This window comes from Rhinolophus hipposideros (genome assembly GCF_964194185.1).
Source record: "Rhinolophus hipposideros genome assembly, chromosome: 17".
In the NCBI taxonomy this organism is placed as follows: Eukaryota; Metazoa; Chordata; class Mammalia; order Chiroptera; family Rhinolophidae; genus Rhinolophus; species Rhinolophus hipposideros.
The window spans coordinates 56,665,643-56,687,861 of NC_138063.1; the positions used below are offsets into that span (position 1 = coordinate 56,665,643).

Below are 22,219 nucleotides of genomic sequence, written 5' to 3' on the forward strand. Positions count from 1 at the left end.
CTTGATTACTGTGGCTTTATTGTTGATAAAGAAATTAGGACATGCAATTCCTCTGAGTGTGATTTTCCAAGATAATTTCAGTTATCTAGAGATCTACTGCATCATCACATAAACCTTTAATTCAGCTTTTCACAATTTATTTTTTTTAAGACTGCTGGGAGGTTCCAGTTTTGTGCAAGAAAAAGCTAGCAAACTCTACCTTGTCTCTCCACTGAACACAACTATAAAACCTGAATGCAAAGTAGTAATTTGAGACCTCTGGAAAGTAAATGGTAGCAGAAAAATTAGGGAAGGAACTCACATTGAAACCACAACACAGAATTCTGGTTCAAGCAGACTGAACCCAATCAGGTCAAAAATAAAACAAAAAAGACAACCATCTCTGTAACATTTAATCAAGACCAAGAGACTCATAACATAATACTCAAAATTTCTGGGATACAATACAAAATAACTTGGTATATAAAAAGACAGGAAAATCTCTATTTGCATGAGAAAAGACAATAGATAGATGCCAATGCTGAGATAAGACAGATTAGCTGACATTCGATGTTAAAACAACTGTTATAAAAATGCTTCAACTATTAAGAAAAACACTCTTGAAATAAATAAAAAGATAAAAATTCTCAAGAAAGTAACAAAGTACAAAATAAGAATAAATGGAAATGTTATAACTAAAAATACAAAAACCAATATAAAAAAGTATCAGACTCAATAGCAAAATGGAGATGACATAGAAATGAGTCTGTGAACTTGAAGAAAGATTAATAGAAATTATCAGATCTAAACAACTGAGAGGGAAAATTTTTTTTTAAATTAACAGAGCCCCAGGAAACTGGGACAATAATAAAAGACCTAACATTTGTGTCAACAGAATACCAGGGGAGAGAAAAATGAGTACAGGGATAAAAATGTATTTGAAGAAATAATGCACGCACAACCCACACAAGGGACACCTCACACTCAGCTCAGGTGAACAAGGAGACTGCACCACAGGGCTCCACAGGACACTTACTACATAAGGCTACTCTGCCAACACTGGGAGACATAGCAGATCTACCTAATACATAGAAACAAATGCAGGGAGGCAGCCAAAATGATGAAACAAACACATCCCAAATGAAAAACAAGACAAAACCCCAGAAAAAGAACTAAATATAATAGAATCAAGCAATCTTCCAGATGCAGACTTCAAAACACTGTTTTTTCATGGACATAGGCAACAGTTTAGTGGTAACCAAAGGGTAAGGGTGGAGGGGTGTAATAGATGAGGGTAAACAGGATCAAATTTATGGTGATGGAAGGAGAACTGACTCTGGGTGGTGAACACACAATGTGATGTACAGATGACATATTACAGAATTGTACACTTGAAACCTATGTAACTTTACTAATCATTGTCACCCCAATAAGCTTTAATTTTTAAAAAAAACACAAGTTCATTGTGTTTTAAGGATGCAAGTTCATTGGTTTTAAGGATGCTCAATGAACTTAAAGGAAGAATAGATGATCTCAGTGAGAATTTCAACAAAGAGATAGGAAACATAAAAATGAACCAGTCAGAAATGAAGAGAACATTAAATAGAATTAATAGAAGATTAGATGAAGCAGAGGGCAAATCAGCCATTTGGTATACAAGGTAGTGGAAAATAAGCAAGCAGAACAGCAAAAAGAAAAATTAATTTTAAATAATGAGGATAGTTTAAGGGATCTCTGGGATAACATAAAACATAACAATATTTGCATTATAGGGGTACCAGTAGGAGAAGAGAGAGAGTAAGGGACTGAAAACCTACTTGGAAAAATAATAACAGAAAACTTTCCTAACCTGGTGAAAGATATAGACATACAAGTTCAGGAAGTGCAGAGAGTCCCAAACAAGATGAACCCAAAAAGGCTCACAGCAAGATACATCATAATTAAAAGGTCCAAGTTTAAAGACAAAGAGAGAATCTAAAATCAGCAAGACAGAAGCAGATGGTTACCAACAAGGGAGCTGCTATAAGAATGTCAGCTGATTTCTCAACAGAAAGTTTGCAGGCCAGAGGGGATTGGCACGAAATATTCAAAGTAATGAAAAATAAGGATGTACAACCAAGATTACTCTACCCAGGAAGGCTATTGTTTAGAATCAAAGGAGAGATAATTTCCTAGACAAGAAATAGCTGAAGGAGTACATCACCACCAAACAGCATTACAAAAATAAATAAATAAATAAAATAAAATAAAATAAAGGAATGTTAAAGGGACTTCTTTAAGAAGAAGTATTACAACTATGAATAAGAAAAATTGCAAAGAAAAAAATTTCACTGACAAAGGCAAACGTAATAAAAGCAGTGGATCAATGAACAGTAAACTTAGTATAAAGGTTAAAAGGCAAAAGTAGGACAATCATGTGTGATTAAAATAGTAAATTAAGGGATACACACACAAGAAGTAAAAAATAATGATAAAACATAATCGTGAAGGGGATGAGTAAAAATGGTAGTGATTATAGAATGTGTTTGAACTTAAGCAACCATCAACTTAAAATGGACTGCTATAAACATAGCTTTGCATATATGATTCACATGGTAACCACAAACCAAAACTACACGAGAGATATACAAGAAAAAAGAGAAAGGAATCCAAATACAAGACTACAGTGAGTCAACAACATACAAAAAAGAGCAACAGAATAAGGAACAGAGAACTGCAAAAACAATCAGGAAACAATAAAATGGTAACAACTACATACCTATCAATAATTACTTCAAATGTAAATGGATTAAAAATATGCATGGACAAAAAAAACGGTAGTACTTACATAGAATGGAATATTACTTGGCCATAAAAAACAATGAAGTCTTACCATTTGTGATAACATGGATGGACCTAGAGGGTATTATGCTGAGTGAGAAAAGTTGGACAGGGAAAGACAAATACCATATAGTTTCACTTATATGTGGAATCTAAAAAACAAAATAAATGAACAAGCGAGACAGAAAGAAACTCATAGATGCAAAGAACAAACCGATAGTTGGCCAATGGGAGGGGGGTTCAGGGGCTGGGTGAAAAGGACGAAGGAATTAAGTACAAATTGGTAGTTACAAAATAGTTATGGGAATGTAAAGTACAGCCTAGGGAATATAGTCAATAATGTTGTAATAACTATTCATGGTGTCAGATGGGTGCAAGACTTATTGTACGTTATATAGAATTCTAACTACTATGCTGTACACCTAAAACTAATGCAATATTTAATGTCAACTGTAACTGAAAATAAAATAAAAATAAAATTTAAATCTGTGAACCCCAGACAGGTTAAACCCAAAGAAATCCACATCTAAATGCATTATTATCAAAATTCTGAAAATTAAAGACAAAGTTTTAAAAGCAGCCAGAGAAAATCACATTACCTAGACAGGAACAGTTCAAGTATGGCATGTCTGTCACTAGAAACCATGTGATACATAGATCCAGGTGAAGACACTTGACCCACGGCCACTTTAAGTAGAGTCCCAATCCCATACTCCTGCCCCTAGATGCCAATTATCAAAAATTCTGATGTAGTCAGTTAAATCTTTAACAGAGGCTAGGAAAACTATGCAAATGCAGCACAAAGTAGCATAGCTCAAAGTGCAAGCTTACCAGCAAGGAGAAACTCAACGTACATGCTTACCAACAGGTTAACATAACCGGTTAGCAAGCCAAAAGAAAAGAACTCCCGATGGTGGTAGTCACTGTCTAGGCACGCTGCTTCCTGCACCAATTATTGTGGCTACCTCAGAGAGACAGGATGGACCCTCACTCATCCTGGTTGTTGGGACTGATGACCTTGCACACAGCCCAAGAGGGGATATAAAGCTTTATTACTCACATACTGAGGTTTTCTGGGAAAGCAAGGCGGACTTCCAAAGCTGGTCCAAAAATGGCTTGAGAAAGCAATGAAAGGAGATGGAAATTGGGGTTTTTATGGTGGTTAGACTGTGGATTAGGGTGAGGATTTCCACCAGTAGGTTAGGACTTTCAGTTTGAACTTCCCACTGGCAACAAAGAGAACACCTGGGCTTTCTTATCAGTTTTCTAGCTGTAGGTAGAAGCTCTGGAAAGACAGAGGGGTGAGGCTGAGTAGCCATCAGTAAACATCAAAAAGTGGAGGCATTTTATTACAATTAGTGTTATTTAGACCATTCACATTTTCAGTCATTACTGATATACTTGGATTAATACCTACCATTTGTAGCATTTTTTTCTTGCATTTCCCCCTTTTCCTGTTTTCTCTGGTTTTGACATTTTATGATTCCATCTTAGCTCTTTTCACATATCAGTTATACTTCTGTTTGAAATTTAGTGGTTGCCCTAAGTTTCCAAAACAGATTTTTAACTTTCAAATAACACTATATCGATTTACACTAAGAATTCTTTATTTCTCCTTCATATTTGAAGGATAATTTTGATACAGAATTTTAGGTTTGTGGGTTTTCCGTAAACCATTTCACTTCACTCACTTCTTGCTTTATGGTTTTTGACAAAAAAAAAAAAAAAAAAAAAAAAAAAAAGTCTGCTGTAATTCTTATCCTTGCTCCTCTATAGATAAGGGTTTTCCTCCCCTCTGACTTCTTTCAAGATTTTTCTCGTCTTTGATTTCCTAGTTTGAATATATGCCTAGGTATTTTGCCTACAAGGTATTTACCATCTTTGATGTTCTCAGAGCTTCCTGGATCTGTAGTTTGGTGTCAGTAATTATTTTGGAAAGTTCACATACATTATTACTTTGTTTCTTCTGCTTCATTCTCATTTTTCTTTCTGGTATTAAATTACATGTTGTATGTTTTGAAATTGTCCTACGGTTCTTGGATTTTTAAATTTTTTTTTGCATTATTTTTTTCTCTTTGTATTTCAGTTTGGGATGTTTTTATCAACCCATCTTCAGCCTCGCCGATTCTTTCCTTGGCCATGCCCATACTACTGATGAGTCCATCAAAGGCATTCCTCATTTAAGTTAGTGTTTTTGATTCCTACTACTTCCTTCAGTTTCTTAGTTTTATCTTTTTGCTTATTTTACCTATTTGTTCTTGGTATTGTCCACTTTTTCCATTAGAGCCCTTAGCATATTAGTTGTTTTAAATTTCTGGTGTAGTAATTCCAACATCTCTGCCATATCTGAGTCTGATTGTGATGTGTGTTGTCTCTTTAAACTTTGTTTTCTAATATGGCTTGTAACTTTTTGTTGGAGGCCAGACATGATGTACTGAGTAAAAAGAACTGAAATAAACAGGCTTTTAATGTGAGGTTTTATAATTATACGGTTTTGATCTGTGGGCTTATAGTTTTTATCAAATTTATAAAATTATTCTCCAAATATTGTTCTGCCTGTTGCCTCCTTTCTCTTTCTGGGAGTCTCATTATACATGTTAAACTATTTGGTATTGTTCCAGAGTTTACTGAATCTAAGTTCATTTATTATTTTCCAGTCTCTTTTTTGTCCTTCACTTTGGATAGTTTCTATCATGTCTTTAATTCATCACTTTTTTCTTCTATAGTGTCTAATCTGCTGTTGATCATATCCAATGAAATATTTTTTGGCATTGTGAAGAGTTAATAAAGTAGGTCTATTTTACTCAGTTTTACTTATCTCTGCAGCCAAGGCACTGATCTCTGGCTAAGCCCTGAGAACTAAATTCATGGAAGACTCACATAATTACTGATTAATGATATTATTACATATGCCTGAAGCAACAGCTCAGGATGCTCCAGGCCGTAAGTTTTTAAACATGAAGATTTATGATGTGCACTTGGTGTCTGATTTCTGGTCCACATCATAGAAATCACTAGTCCCCATTAAGAACTCTGAACTCCAAGACTTGAGTGGACTTCCCTGGGTGCAGACATATCACATGTGTCTTTGCGATTCACAGTTGAAAAGTATATCTGTATGACTCTTACAGAGACATAAGACTTGGAGACCTGCATGTGACCTAACGTTTGCCTATATATTTTTCCTGTCCCTACACTTTACCCTTTATAGTAATAAACCATAGGCATGAGTATGACTTTGTGTTGAGTCATGTGAGTTCTTCCAGCAAATCACCAAACTACCTAATGGTCATGGGACTCCCTGAAATGGAGAACACTTGATGGTTCTCCACTGGGAAATAAAACAAATGAAAACTTGAAAAACTGTGTTATTACTCAAATACATACAAAGTGTACTAAAGTGCATCATACAAGACATTATCAAAGCTTTAACTATTTTAACACTAGCTCATTTAGACCAATATGTTCCAAGAGAAGACGACCATAACACATTCTCAATATGGTCTCATATATACCAAATTTGCTGTTCCAGCAACTAGTTTACAGATTCTGACCAATTGCTGCCCAGACCACTTACTAACCTCTGCCATACAACCATTCTTTGACTAACTCTAAATACTAATACTAATAAATACCATACTCTAAATACTAATATACTAAATATATACTAATATACTACTAATACTAATATACTAATACTAAATACTCTAAATACCCTTCCTTCACTCCCATTTGTGATGAGACTCTTTCAAGTATTGCTCTCCCTTGCTAAGTTTGAATGGTTTCTCAAGTAATCTTTTGTGAATTTTGACAATCATGGATGCTCCAAGAAAGTTCAGCAGGGACTCAGCCCAACCAAAGCCCAAGACTACAGACTTCAGAGGCTCCCCACTAACGCACCGTGAGCTTCCCTGCTTGGGGTTTCCTTGTCTGTGATTATGAGGGAAGTTCAGTGCTAAAACTGAAGCTCCAATCCCTTTCTGTTAAAATCTCAAATCTGTAATTTGCCCTAGGAAAAAAGTCCCCCAAGACACTTGTCATCTGATGAAATTTGTACTAATTTTAATTTTCCTTGGTGAACATATTAGTTATCTCTTGCTGTGTAACAAATTACTCCAAAATTTAGTAACTTGAAAAGTAAGTATTATCTCGGTTTCTCATGATCAGGACTCTGGGAGTGGCCTAACTGGATTGTTCTGGCCCAGTCTTTCAAGAAATCGCAGTCGAGCTGCTAGCTAGGCTTGCCTGAGGAAGTATTCACTTCTGAGTTCATTCACATGGATGCTGGGAGACCTGTTTCTTGTTGTTGACTGGAGACTTCAGTTCCTCACCATCTGGGCCTCTCCATGGCCTTCCTGAGAATCTTCATGATATGGCAGCTGCCTTCTCTCAGAACAAGTGATCCAAGAGAGAATGTGCATGCGAGTGACCAACACTTAAGCTGCGGTCCTTTCATGATCTAGTATTAGAAGTGAGAAACCATCACTTCTGCTGCATGCTACTGGTCACACAGACCAACTTTAGTAAATTATAGGAGGGCGAGCACAAGGATGTGACTACTCATAGCTGGAGAATCCAGTTTGAGGGTCAACTTTTAGGCTGGCTATCACAGGGAAGTATGCCAAAGCACTGATTTGTCAATAGTTTTCTTATCTGTCTATTGGCTATACTGTTGTGTCTATAAGAACTTCCTTAAATAAGGCCCCAATTCATCATCATGGAAGCATGGAAGCCAAGACTATCTACACCAACACTGGAAATTTAATACATTTATTCAATTATTATAAGTCTGTGAAACAGAAAATACTGTCTACACGTAATAAATGAAGAATAATAAAAGTTATTTATTTTCTCATATATCTAGTAAGTCAAGGGACCAAGCATTCCCAAATCTGTTATTCTTGAAAGTGTAGGATCTTTCATAAATCCCTTCTTGTGACAGGTTCTTGGCTCTAATTTGGATCTTTACAGCTTGATCTCCATTAACTCCTCACTTACCTCATAATACCCCCATACTCCACTTTCCACCATACTGCATAAATTTTAAGGTCTCTGGGTACTTAGTGTCAGTCCCACAGCTAAAATATCTTTTGTCCCAAAAGATATCAGTCTTTTGAAATTTGTTGAGCTAGCACATGGCAAATTTTATAAATATTCCACTGCGTGAAATGAGTAAGTATTCATGTTAGTCTATTTAAGTTCGTTAAATCAAGCTTGTTAATTGCGCTATTCAAATTTGTTATTTTTATTGTTTTTGTGTTTGATCTAATAAGTTAGTGAGGTATATTAAAATCTCTGCTGGGGCCGGCCAGGTGGCTCAGGCGGTTGGAGCTCCATGCTCCTAATGCCAAAGGCTGCTGGTTCGATTCCCACATGGGCCAGTGGGCTCTCAACCACAAGGTTGCCGGTTTGACTCCTCGAATCCCGCAAGCGATGGTGGGCTCCGTCCCCTGCAACTAAGATTGAACACGGCACCTTGAGCTGAGCTGCCACTGAGCTCCTGGATGGCTCAGTTGGTTGGAGCGCATCCTCTCGACAAGGTTGCCGGTTCGACTCCCACAAGGGATGGTGGGCTGCACCCCCTGCAACTAGCAACGGCAACCGGACCTGGAGCTGAGCTGCGCCGCGCCCTCCACAACTAAGACTGAAAGGACAACAACTTGACTTGGAAAAAAGTCTTGGAAGTACACACTGTTCCCCAATAACGTCTTGTACCCCTTCCCCAATAAAAAAAAAAATCTAAAAAAACAAAACCAACCGCAATTAAAAAAACAATCTCTGCTGTAATGGAGGATATTTTCCTTGCAGATCTACATGCATCTGTATGCTATTAGATGCATACAAGGCTTATCTTCTAGGAAAAACTGATCTCTCACCATGATATAATGTAGGGCCAGTCTTTACCCCAGGAGAGGAGAGAAAGAGATTAAGTGGCGGGCAGGGAGAGAAGGGTGTGAAGGAGCAAGTTACAGACAGTTTTATATCTAAGTCTTCTCCCTCCCTTGCTAAGGAGAGATAACTAGTCTTTCCAGTGGTCTGTAACTTGCACAGTGGTTACAAATTCTTCTAGTGGATTATTTTATTCCATTCATGCCAGTGAAAAGACTGGCAAGTTTCTTTGCTGTTGCTTTAAGGCAGAGTGCTTTTCACTGACCAATCCACTGGGGGTATAGTCCACTGGGGTCCCAGATTTACACAAAGATCTTATTAGAAACTCACCTGAGGCAGGACTGGGCTTTAAGTTTACTGTCCTATGCTCAGTGCAAAGCAGAACTCAAGACTTCCAGGGTTCCTGGTTTCACTTCCTTTGGCGTACCTTTGGAAACCCTTCGTTGTGTATGAGGTCTGCCAATTAAGTTCGCGAACTTGCCACTGTGCACTTACATTGGCAGCACTGTACAAACAGCTCAGTAAGGTTTCAGAACCTTGGTATATCAGTGTCGCACAGCTGTGTTCATGTCAACGTGTAGCAGTGTCTTGTGTGTTTCTGTTTGTCGTCGTGAGACAAATGAGCTTGAATTAGAGAAACAAACACTAAATTTCTAAAACTTGGCCAAGAGTGGAAATGCAATCAAGGACATGTTAGTCCAAGTTTATGGGGATAATGCCATGAAGGAAATGGCAGTGCACAAATGGATTAAGAGTTTTTCTGAGGGGAGAACACGTCACTGATGAAGAGAAGTCAGGGCAGCTCGTTAACGAACAGAACTGATGAAAACATTGAAAAAATTCATCAAATTGTGCATCTAAATCATTGGCTGACTGTGAGAAGCATAGCAGACCAAGGAAACAACGACAGAGTAATAGGAAAATCTTAACTGAAAAATCTTGGCATGAGAAAGATGTGTGCAAAAATGGTCACGAAGGAGCTCACCGATGAACAAAAGTAAAGGAGAGTCGAAGTTTACCAAAAACTTTTGGAGAGGCAAGACGATGTTTCAGGCCATGTTATCACTGGTGATGAAACATAGGTGTACCAATATGACCCTGGAATAAAGCGTCAAAGTGTACAATGGAAATCAGCCAATTCTCCATGACCAAAAAAGTTCCATCAGTCCAAATCAAGAGTCAAAATGATGTTGCTAACCTTTTTTGATATCAGAGGGATTATTCGTTATGAATTTGTACAACTGGAAGTTTATTATTTGGAAGTGCTGAAAAGGCTGTGTGAAAAAGACGAAAACGACCTGAACATTTTTGGCTCCTGCATCATGACAATGCACAGCTCACACAGCACTGTCTGTGAGGGAGTTTTTAACCAGTAAACAAATAACTGTATTGGAACTCCCTCCCTACTCACCTGATCTAACCCCCAATGACTTTTCTTTACCCAAAGATAAAGGAAATATTGAAAGGAAAATATTTTGATGGCATTCAGGACATCAAGAATAATACGATGACAGCTTTGATGGCCATTCCAGAAAAAGAGTTCCAAAATAGCTTTGAAAGATGGACTAGGTGCTGGCATTGGTCATAGGTTCCCAAGGGGGAGTACTTCAAAGGTGACTGTAGTGATATTCAGCAATGAGGTATGTAGCACTTTTTCTAAGATGAGTTCGCGAACTTGTCAGACCTGTGTGTGTATATGTGTATGTGGTGCTCAGCAATACAGGAACAAAAAACTTTAAATTATTTTATCTAGTATTTTAGTTGAATTTGTTGAAAGTATTATTCAGAGCCTTCTCCATATCTTTGAAATCCTATTCAGCCTTCATGATTCAGCTCAAATATCGCTGCTTCCATTAAACTCTGTTCCATTATCCCACACTTCCCCACATACAATAGAAATTAATAACATTTTCCTGTTTCGCACTGCATTGTTTCTACCTCAGTTGTAGCAATTGCTACTCCTGCTTTACTTTTTTGCCAGTTACATTTGTACTTTTCTCAGTAAAAGTACAATAACCCAGTAAAACAGCAACTCAATAATGGGATCCTATGTCAATTATCTTTGGGTCCCCATCCCCCCTCCACTTCCTGCCTTCAGAGAGAGTAGCAAGTTTCCGTATACAGATGGAGTTCCCTAATTGTTTACTGGCTTCAAATTTTTCTCTTAAAAAATATGCTTAGAAATTCTGACTATAGAACTATCCAATCTTATGGCAGTGGGCTAATGGCTAGGGTACTCGTCAAGAGAGCAAGTGCTATCTAAAAAAGCCTTGAGTTGGACTGTGTGCTGTGTTTCTCAAGAAAATAATTTTCCAAGAACATTAGATAGGCCTCTCACTCCAAGGGCCTGTTAGATGCTGACAGATGTGTAAATTCAAATGGAATCTCCTATTTACTGAATCACCTATTTACTGAACTTGACTTTAAAATAGTTTGTGGACTGCATCATTTTAAAGTTTTAAATTAGAGTTCACATAATACAGTATTGAAAACTTTTTAATATTATTCTTAAGATCAACATGAAAAAAAAAATCAAGCTCTCTCTGACATGAGATATTCTGCTCAGTCTAAAGATACTAAGAGGAGAATGACTCCAAGGTGGGTACCATCAGAAAACCAGAAGGTGAAGCACGAGGCAGATTTCTGATGGTGGGTAAAAAGGTACTCAAAGGAGAAAACAGCTAACTAAACTCTATTCAGTGTTTGCACCTTTCTACTAATGCACCCCACTCGAGGGCATTTCCACTGATACCACTCACCAGTGACCACATGTGAATCCCATGTCCACACACTGGAAAACTGCTACTTTAGTTTTATAACTGAGAAATTATTTTCATAGAAACAAGGAAGCAAGGGGATAAAAACATTAGCAACCAGAAAAGTTAAGTTAGATTAGTTGTGCAATTAAAAGGTCTTTCAGAGGGAAGCTCAGTTCTGAGTTGGAAGAGTGTCAATCTTAGCTCACCTCACATGGGGTTCTGAGCTAAGATGTCAAGTAAGCAGTGTAACTGCCTCTCCCAGTCAGCTGGGACTGCTGAGTAGATGCCCGCTGCCACCTGTCTCCTTGTCTATGTGCTCATGTGTTTGTGAAGAAAGCCCTGCACTGGGCCCTATGCAACAGAACAGGTGTCCTGAGCACAGACTCACTATCCGAGAGCATTCTTATCTTTGAAAGAAATAGGAATAGATAAGGGAGATTAGACAGCAGCATGTCTAGCCTCAGCAGCCTTTCTGGGAGATGTCTAGTCCCAATGACTTTGTGATTTCCAAAGTGGTGAATACCTGTTGGAAAGAAAGAAAACAAAACAAATTTATGTTTATGTTCAACATTGCTTTAAGGAAACATATTCTGAATATTGCATCTATTGTCCTTTAAAATATACAACATAGTTACAATACAAAACTTTCTGACAATGTGTTTTATAATAGTTTTTCAAACTATACCAACTGAAGTCAATTTTAAAAAACCTCCCGTTTCTGTACCTCACCACATGTGGGGTGAATTCCAATAGTGTCATCAAGTAGCTGCTTCGTGAGCCCACATTTCATTGCAACTGCAAATCCTTGGGTAACCTCACCGGCATTCGGTCCAAGAATATGAAATCCTATCACCCGATTCTTTAACACAGAAACAAAACAAAGAGAAGCCAGGTAGGTTAATGGTCTCAATAGGAATCTATTCCTTTCAAATTCACAATTCAAAACGACAGCATCTCCTACAGAAAAAGAACTAACTTTGAACTCAGCAGAAAACATTACTATGAAACTGAGTAACAGTAAGAATCTGTTAAATAAGCCAACAAACGCATATTCAGCATAATCTCAACTTTACTAGAAACAAGCAATTTTACCCACTGCATAAAGGAGGGCATTTCCATTTAGTATGTATGATGGAAATTTCCGAATTATGCTGAGATAGTGCAAAACATAACATACAAATCTGAATTAAAATCCAACATTGGAATAATTCTAAGGCAGCAGGTTTCACTGGAATTGCAGTGATTCTTGGCCTAGGAAGCAAACTGCCCAGCTCCTAACATAACTAAGTGGAGATCAAGAAGTGGCTGGTGGGGAGGCTTTTCCCCAGGACAGAATGTTGGGAGGTACAGGCACATGTGATGAGCAGACTACTGAGATAGGAAGCAATATTCCAAGGTACACTGCATTTAGGCTGTCCTTTTCTCTGTGTTTTTTTTTTAAATCAGACTCTAGTCTTCGTTTTGATCTTCAACAGGAAATGTACAACAGATAGAACGTAAAAGGGCAACAGAGGTCTCAGGCTGGGAGAAATTTTTGCCTATTCACATTCTAGAGAAAGAACAATGGTTCAATGCAGCCAACTCACACATCTACTAGTGGGTGCTCAAATGGAGAGCTCCGGGTCGTCACAGGCCATGGGGGCTGTGGGTGAAAAGTGAAGTTCCCAGGGCACCACAGAAGAAGACTGTCTTGGAATCCCTGAGGTGGTGCACTGCATATATAGCAAACTGGGAAAAGGCAGACAACTGAGACATAGTAGGGCCATCTGATGAAAACCCCCATTTAAAAATGAAAATGAAGGCAGGTTCTATGAGCAGAAAAACTTCACTCACAATCTTTACCACACAGCTACAGTAAAATATATTAGTACTAGGATAATCCCCTGGAAACAGATATTTGGACAAAAGCAGAAGACAGGGACAAGCTCTACTGAAGACAGTGGGCAAACGGGGATCGTGGGGACAGGTGAGGGCAAATGGAGGGACAGAGATGGGGTCCAAAGAGGAGTAAACAGACCTAGAAATTCTGCCTCATGCCTGACAGCCACCTCTGTCAAGAGGTTAGAAATAATATGAAAGCTGCAAATCTTGGTTTCCGCAACTGCTATATCAAACCCCATTCCCGCTCACTTTAGGGGGCTATAGTGCATGCATTGTGGGATGCAAAAATTTCTCCCAGCCCGAGACCTATGCTGCCATTTTTACATTCCATCTATTGTACATTTACTATTGAAGATCAAAACGAAGATTAGAGTCTGATTTAAAAAAAAAAAACACTGACAAAAGGACAGCCTAAATACAGGGTACCTTGGAAATAACACTGCAAATATTGCTTCCTATTTTAGTAGTCTGCTCATCACATGTGCCTTGTATCTCCCAACATTCTGGCTGCTCCCTTTGGAAAGGCACACACAACTTCATGACAGTAACCTTAGGTTACTCTGTAAACTTTATATAAATGTAGCTGTTGCTGTTCATATTTAACTAATTTTGTGTTTTATCTCCCCAGACAGATTATAAACTATTAAAAAGGGAGGAACCTAGGATTACATCATAAAAATGGCAGCATGAGGTAAGCCTCTTGAAATCTCCCCTGGAATTTACAACAAATTGAACAACTATAATTCCACAAAGGAGTCCCTGTGCAGCAGACAGGCAAGACTACTAAGAGGTGCGCAACTGAAATCACAAAAAGGTGGGCAAATAGGGTGAGCGGGGAAGCGGGAAGTGCGGAGATGTGGGATGCGGGAAGTGCAAGTAAAGATGCAGACCGGAGCTCAGAGCTCTAAGGTCCCTGCATTCTGGAACTACAGCACCCAGGGGAGAGGAAAGAACTTGGACTGGTAGTGCTCCGCTTATGGCCCACAGTACCGCCTGAGGGATCAGCATATAACATGGCTGAACCCAATGCTCACGGCAGAGACCTCAGAGCAAAGACTGAGGGAAGAAGGCTGAAAACGACAGTTTAAGCCCTCACTGCCCAGCAGAGAATGGAAAGCTTAGGCACTGAGTCTAGCAGGTCTCTCCCCACCCTCCCACTGCCAGAAGCGGAAGGGTAGCAGTGTCAGATCAAAAGAACAGAATATTTACAGTTCTGAGAATTGTGGCCTGCAACAATGGACTCGTAGCCCATCTAGTTCCAGCGAATGGGAGAGAGCCTTGAGTGCAGGACTCGCTGTGATGGTACCCGCCATTGCTCTGGGCCACCTCTCACAACCCACCCTGCCGTCCCCACCTATATGGAGGAATACCTGCAGAAGTAAACAGAGCCTCTGAAACACACAGGCTCTGAATCTGGTGCAGAAAGACCTTAGGAACTTCAAAGTTCTCCACATCCCACCACGAAGGTGGTGCCCTGTGACCCAGGCGAACTGTTAACAGAGAAGAAGCCCGCCTTCCAGGGAATCCCCCCATTGTGTGAGAAGCTGGAATAGTGCAGAGAAAATATAGCACTACAGTGTCACAAAGAAAATAAAACATTAAACCAACATCTACAGAAAAACAAAAGAAAGACCTCTTTCTATCGGTCTGTTGCAGAAGCCACTCCTGTGGATGTCTAGGAAGAGAAATAATAACCCATTAATTGCCATGAATAACTAAGGTAACAACCCAGCTCAGAAAGAAAATGAAAAGTCTCCAAAAAATGAACTTAAAGACATGAAAATATGTGACTTAAATGACAGAGAAGTCAATGATTACAGTTCTTAAAAAACTCAACGAGAGGTAAGAAAACACAGACAGGCAGTTTAAAGAATTCAGAAACACAATCAAAGAACAAAATAAACATTTTACCGAACAGAATGATTTTTAAAAAAGAACCAAATAGAATTTATGGAGATTAAGAACTCAATAAAAGAAATGAAGAATGAAATAGCCAGCTTAGGTAATAGAGCTAGCCAGATGGAGGAAAGAATCAATGACATAGAAAACAGAAATCTGGAAATGATACAGATGGAAGAGGAGAGACACTTGAGAATAAAAAGAAATGACAGAACTCTACAAGAACTTTCTGACTCCATCAGAAAGAGCAATATAAGAATAATGGGCATACAGAAGGAGAAGAAAGGGAGAAGGGAGAGAGTATATTCAAACAACAGTCGACAAGAACTATCCAAATTTGTGGAAAGAACTAGATCCTCGAATCCAAGAAGCAAATAGAACACCTAATTACCTCAACACCAACAGGCCTTCTCCAAGGCACATTGCATTGAAGCCGTCCAAAATTAACAACAAAGAAAGAATCCTCAAAGCAGCCAGGGAAAAGAAGACGGTAACCTACAAAGGAAAGCCCATTAGGTTATCATCAGATTTCTCAGCAGAAACTATACAAGCCAGGAGGGAGTGGACTCAATTATTCAAACTATTGAAAGAGAGAAATTATGAGCCAAGAATAATATATCCAGCAAACATAGTCTTTAGACATAAAGGAGGAATAGAGACCTTTCCAGACATACAGAAGCTGAGGGAATTTTCTAACACATGTCCTGCACTACAAGAAATACTGAAGGAGGCTATTAGGACAGCATAAATAGGGATAGTTTGTGACAACAAAAACATAAGGAGGGAGAGTAAAGACCTGAACCAAAATATGGGAATGGACAAAGTAAGGATACGGAAGAAATGGAATACTCTAAATAAGAAATTTTCTTTTACATAATCTCAATGGTAACCACTCAAAAACAAAAATCTAGAACTAAAATATATAACATAATAAAAGAAGAAACAGAGGGAAAAATCATAGAATACTACCATACTGAAATAACAGACAGCAACAAACAGGCAAAGAAACAATGCAGATACAGTCTTATCAGAAAACCAAAGACAAAATGGTAGGAAATCCTCATATATCTATAATCACCCTAAAAAGGAACACCAATAAAAAGGAACAGAGTAGCACATTGGATCAGAAAACTAAATGCAACCATCTGTTGCTTCCAGGAAACAGCTACAAGGACAAATATAGACTCAAAGTGAAAGGGTGGAAATTGACACTCCAAGCAAATGGTATCCAGAGAAACACAGGTACAGCCATACTGATATCAGATGAAACAGACTTCAAAATAAAAAAGATAACATGACACAAAGATGGACATTTCATAATGATAAAGGGGACTATACCCAAGAAGACATAACAGTCATCAATATGTATGCCCCAATCAGAGAGCACCAAAATATACCAAGAAACTGCTAACAGAACTAAAGAGAGAAATTGACCAAAACACAAGTAAAGTAGGGGACCTAAACACATCATTAACAGCTATGTCTAGATCATCCAAACAGAAAATAAAGAAAAATCAGCTCTAAATGACACATTAGATGAAAAGGACATAATTGATATTTATAGAGCATTTTTTCCTAGAACATCAGACTATATATTCTTTTCTAATGTACATGGAACATTTTCAAGCATAGACGATATATGAAACACAAAACTAGCTTCGGCAAATTTAAGAAGATTGAAATTATATCTACCCTATTCTCTGATCACAAGGCTTTGAAATTGGGTATCAACTGCAAAAAGAAATCAGGAAAAACTACAAATACTTAAAGATTAAACAACATACTTTTTTTTTTTAATTAATTTTATTGGGGTGACAATTGTTAGTAAATTTACATAGATTTCAGGTGTACAATTCTGTATTACATCGTCTATAAATCCCATTGTGTGTTCACCACCCAGAGTCAGTTCTCCTTCCATCACCATATATTTGATCCCCTTTACCCTCATCACCCACGCCCCACCCCCTTACCCTCTGGTAACCACTAAATTATTGTCTGTGTCTATGAGTTTTTGTTTCTCATTTGTTTGTCTTGTTCTTTTTGGTTTATATACCACATATCAGTGAAATCATAGGGTTCTCTGCTTTTTCTGTCTGACTTATTTCACTTAGCATTATTCTCTCGAGATCCATCCATGTTGTCACAAATGCTCCTATATCATCTTTCCTTAACGCCGAATAGTATTCCATTGTGTATATGTACCACAACTTCTTTATCCATTCATCTATCGAAGGACATTTTGGTTGTTTCCATGTCTTGGCCACCGTAAACAAAGCTGCAATGAACATTGGCGTACACGTGTCTCTATAGAGAAATGCTTTTATATTTTTGGGGTAGATACCCAGGAGAGTGATTGCTGGATCATATGGTAATTCTATTCGTAATTTCTTGAGGAACCTCCACACTGCCTTCCATAGCGGCTGCACCAGTCTGCATTCCCACCAACAGTACAACATACTTTTAAAGAACGACTTGGTCAAAGAAGAAATAAGAGGAGAGATCAAAAAATACCTAGAAACAAATGAGAATGAAACTACATCCTACCAAAATTTTTGGGAGGAAGCAAAAGCAGTTATAAGAGGGAAATTTATATCATTACAGGCCTATCTGCAGAAATAAGAAAAATCCCAGACAAATAACCTCACGTACACCTTAAAGAACTAGAAAAAGAAGAATAAATGAAACCCAAATTAAGCAGAAGGAAGGAAATAAAAATCAGAACAGAACTAAATGATATAGAGAATAAAACGACAATAGAAAAAATTAATGGAAGAAAGAACTGAAACTTTGAAGAGATTAATAAAATTGACAAACCCTTGGCTAGACTCACTAAGATAAAAAGAGAACAGGCAAAAATAAACAAAATCAGAAATGAAAGAGGAGAAGTTATCAAGGATGCCACAGAAATACAAAGGATCATCCAAGAATACTACGAAGGAATATATGCCACCAAATTCAATAACGTAGGAGAAATGGACAAGTTCTTAGAAACATATAGCCTCCTAGGCTGAATCATGAGGAATTAGAAAATGTAAATAGAGAGATCACCAGTAAGGAAATTGAATCAGTAATCTGAAACCTTCCCAAAAGCAAAAGTCCGGGACCAGATGGCTTCACTAATGAATTCTACCAAACATTCAAAGAGGATCTTACCTGTCCTACTCAAACTCTTCCAAAAAATTAAAGAAGAGACAATACTCTCCAACTCATTTTATGAGGCCAACATTACCCTGACACCAAAACCTGGTAAGGATAAAATAAAAAAAGAAGGAAAATTAGAGACCAATATCTCTGATAAATACAGATGCAAAATCCTAAACAAAATTCTAGCAAATCAAATGCAACAATGCATTAAAAAGATTATACATCACGACCAAGTGGAGTTCATTCCAAGGGCACAAGTATGGTTTAACATATGCAAGTCTACCAATGTGATACATCACATAAACAAATTAAAGGACAAAAAATCATATGATTATATAAACAGATGCCGAATAAGCGTTTGACAAGATGCAACATCCACTTAATAGTCAAACACTTAATAAAATAGGTATGGAAGGAAAACACCTTAACATAATAAAGGCTAATTACAAAACCTAATAATTATAATAATTATAATTGTAATAATTAATTAATTAATAATCAATAATTAGTAAGTAATAATTATAATAAATATAATAATAAAAATAATTAATGGTGGAATACTGAAGCCCTTTGCTCTATGTTGAGGAACATGACTGGGCTGGCCCTTATCACCTCTGCTTTTCAACATAGTTGGAAGTCTTAGCCAGAGCAATCAGGGAACAGAAAGAAATAAAAGGCATGCAAATGGAAAATTAAGAACTTAAACTGTCACCTCTTGAAGACTACATGATGCTATTTATAGAAAGCCCTAAAGAATCCATAAAAAAAGTATTAGAAACATTAAACGAATACAGTAAAGTTACAGGCTACAAAACCAATGCACAAAAGTCCATTGCATTCCTAAATACTAATAATTAAATCTCAGAAAAAGAAGTTAAAAAAACCACAATTCCTTTTGCAATTACAACAAAAAGAATAAAATACCTAGGAATAAACTTAACCAAGGGTGTGAAAGCCATCTATAATGAAAAAAATAAGACATTGATAAAAGAAATTGAAGAAGACACAAAGAAATAGAAAGACATTCCACGTTCATGGATTGGAAGAATCAACATAATTATAATGGCCATATTACCCAAAGCAATATACAGATTTAATCCAATCCCCATCAAAATCCCAATGGAATTTTTTAAAGAAATAGAAAAAAAAAATCACCAGATTTGTATGGAACCACAAAAGACCCCGAATAGCCAAAGCAATCCTAAGAAAAAAGAAGAATGCTGGAGGTATCACACTTCCTGACTTCAGCTTGTACTACAGGGCAATAATAATCCAAACAGTATGGAATTGGTAGAAAAACAGACACTCAGAAAAATGCAATAGAATTGAAAACGCAGAAATAAACCCACATAAATATGGACAGATTATTTTTTACAAAGAAGCCAAAAACATATAATGGAGAAAAGGCAGTCTCTTCAATAAATGGTGCTGGAAGAATTGGAAAGTCACGTGCAGAAGAATCAAACTAGACTGTTATCTGTCACCATGTACCAAAATTAATTCAAAATGGATCAAAGACCTAAACATAAGACATGAAACAATAAACTGCACAGAAGAAAACATAGGTACTAAACTTATGGACCTTGGGTTCAAAGAGCATTTTATGAATTTGACTCCAACGGCAAGGGAAGTAAAAGCTAAAATAAATGAATGGGACCCTATCAAACCGAAAAGCTTCTGCACAGCAAAAGAAACCATCGACAAAATAAAGAGGCAACCAACTGAATGGGAGAAGATTTTTGCAAACAGTGCCTCTGATAAGGGGCTAATATCCAAAATATACAAGGAACTCATGAAACTCAACAACAAAAAAACAAATAACCCAATTGAAAAATGGGCGGAGGACCTGGAGACATTTCTCCAAAGAGGACATACAAATGGCCAATATAGACATATGAGAAAATGCTCAACATCACTAATCATTGGAGAAATGTAAATAAAAACCACAATGAGTTATCACCTCTCCCCAGTTAGAATGGTTATCATTAACAAGACAAATAGCAACAAGTATTGGAGAGGCTGTGGAGAAAAAGGAACCCTCATATACTATTGGTCGGAATACAGATTGGTGCAGCCACTATGGAAGGCAGTGTGGAGGTTCCTCAAGAAATTACGAATAGAATTACCATATGACCCAGCAATCCCTCTCCTGGGTATCTACCCCAAAAAATCTGAAAACATTTATACATAAAGGCATAGATAGGTGCTCCAATGTTCACTGCAGCTTTGTTTACGGTGGCCAAGACATGGAAACAACCTAAGTGTCCTTCAATAGATGAATGGATAAAGAAGTTGTGGTATATGTACACAATGGAATACTATTCGGTGGTAAGAAAAGATGAAATAGTACCATTTGTGACAACCTGGATGGATTTTGAGATTATAATGCTAAAAGAAATAAGTCAGACAGACAAAGTAGAAAACCGTATGATTTCACTGATATGTGGTATATATAACTGAAAACAACAAAAGAACAAGACAAACAAATGAAGAAACAAAAACTCATAGACATACACAACAGTTTAGTGGTTACCAGAAGGTAAGTGGGGCAGGGGATTTAAGAGGCTAAACAGGATCAAATATATGGTAATGGAAAGAGAACTGACTCTGGGTGGTGAACACATAATGTGAGATACGGATGATATAGAAGTTATAGATGATACAGAATTATACACCTGAAATCTACGTAACTTTAACAATTGTTAGCCCAATAAACTTTAAAAAAAAAAGTGTTAACCAAGTGTTAACATTGCTTTCTATACTCAGTGTTCTTTATAAAAGAAGTTATAAATAAGCTGTTCTTTAAACTCTGACAATTAGTGTCAGAGTTTATCAGTTTCATGCTGATGGGGAAGGCAGAAGTCTCCAGCAATGGGCTCTCTACCCCACGGCTGCTTCTTTAATGAATCATTAGGAATTAGGTAATTAACTAGTTTTCACTTTGTGGAAGTGTTTCCTTCTAAAGACTTTTTGACACACATTCAATTTACCAAATGTACATAAAGATACACCTTATATTTTATTAGTTAATGATCAAAATTTTCACAGATCATTTAGTTTTAAACTACTAAGTTTAGATAGATTTGGGAACAGACAACTTTCAATGACTATTTTTGAGAAGGTTCAATTACAATCTATCATTTACTCAACCTCTGCAAACACATTAACTGGGTAACAGTTTGAAGGACGTATGCCTTGCCCTGAAAACTACTTTTAAAAAGATTATAAAAACCCAAATACTAGAATAAAAGCTACATCTTAAAATTACAGCTTTTCAGCTTCCAATCACATTACATACATTATTAAATTTATTGCAAATTATCTTTGCATAGCAAATATTGTTGTCTCTGCCAGCTACTGTCCACTCAAGAGGCCAGAAAAAAGTATGATATACCTGGAAGACAAGAAGAGACAGAAAGAGGCCAAGATTAGTATATAAGAAAACCACTCCATGATATGCTTTTTAATTATATAAACACAATAATCTCTATAACAGCTTTCAGAAATTTAAATTTTCATGATCCCAACCTTATGTTTCCAATGGGAGCACCTCAGCCACAGCTCCTAAAATGCCAGCCCCACAAGTATGCTGACCTTTGTTTTCCTCTGCTGTTAGTCCAAAAAAATCTATTAACTAAATACAATTTTCACACATTTACAGAGTACTACAATCCAGGGCAATACATTAGGCTCTGCGTACACTGAAAACGTAAATAAAGACTTAGATCCTGCCTTTGACAAGCTTACAATCTGCCCACAAGGTTCAATTTTCAAACCAAATGTAGGAAAAGCAGGAGACACAGTTCAACCCATTGAAAGATATTAAGAACATTACCTATGCTACTTAA

The 22,219-nt window shown here is 37.3% G+C and overlaps 1 protein-coding gene across 3 annotated transcripts in view; it reads right to left on the bottom strand.

The window, feature by feature from the left end:
* Positions 1-7,554: 7,554 nt before the first annotated feature.
* The window catches only part of TXNRD3 (thioredoxin reductase 3), a 67,647-nt gene continuing 52,982 nt past the window's right edge, over positions 7,555-22,219 (bottom strand). For all 3 annotated transcript variants that reach the window (XM_081078040.1, XM_081078038.1, XM_081078039.1), the window contains 3 exons: positions 21,670-21,765; positions 12,172-12,306; positions 7,555-11,970 (listed from right to left, as the gene is read on the bottom strand). In XM_081078040.1, coding sequence (XP_080934166.1) covers positions 11,908-11,970; positions 12,172-12,306; positions 21,670-21,765 — 294 coding nt within the window. In that variant the 3' untranslated portion in view covers positions 7,555-11,907. The remainder of the gene's footprint in view (positions 11,971-12,171; positions 12,307-21,669; positions 21,766-22,219) is intronic.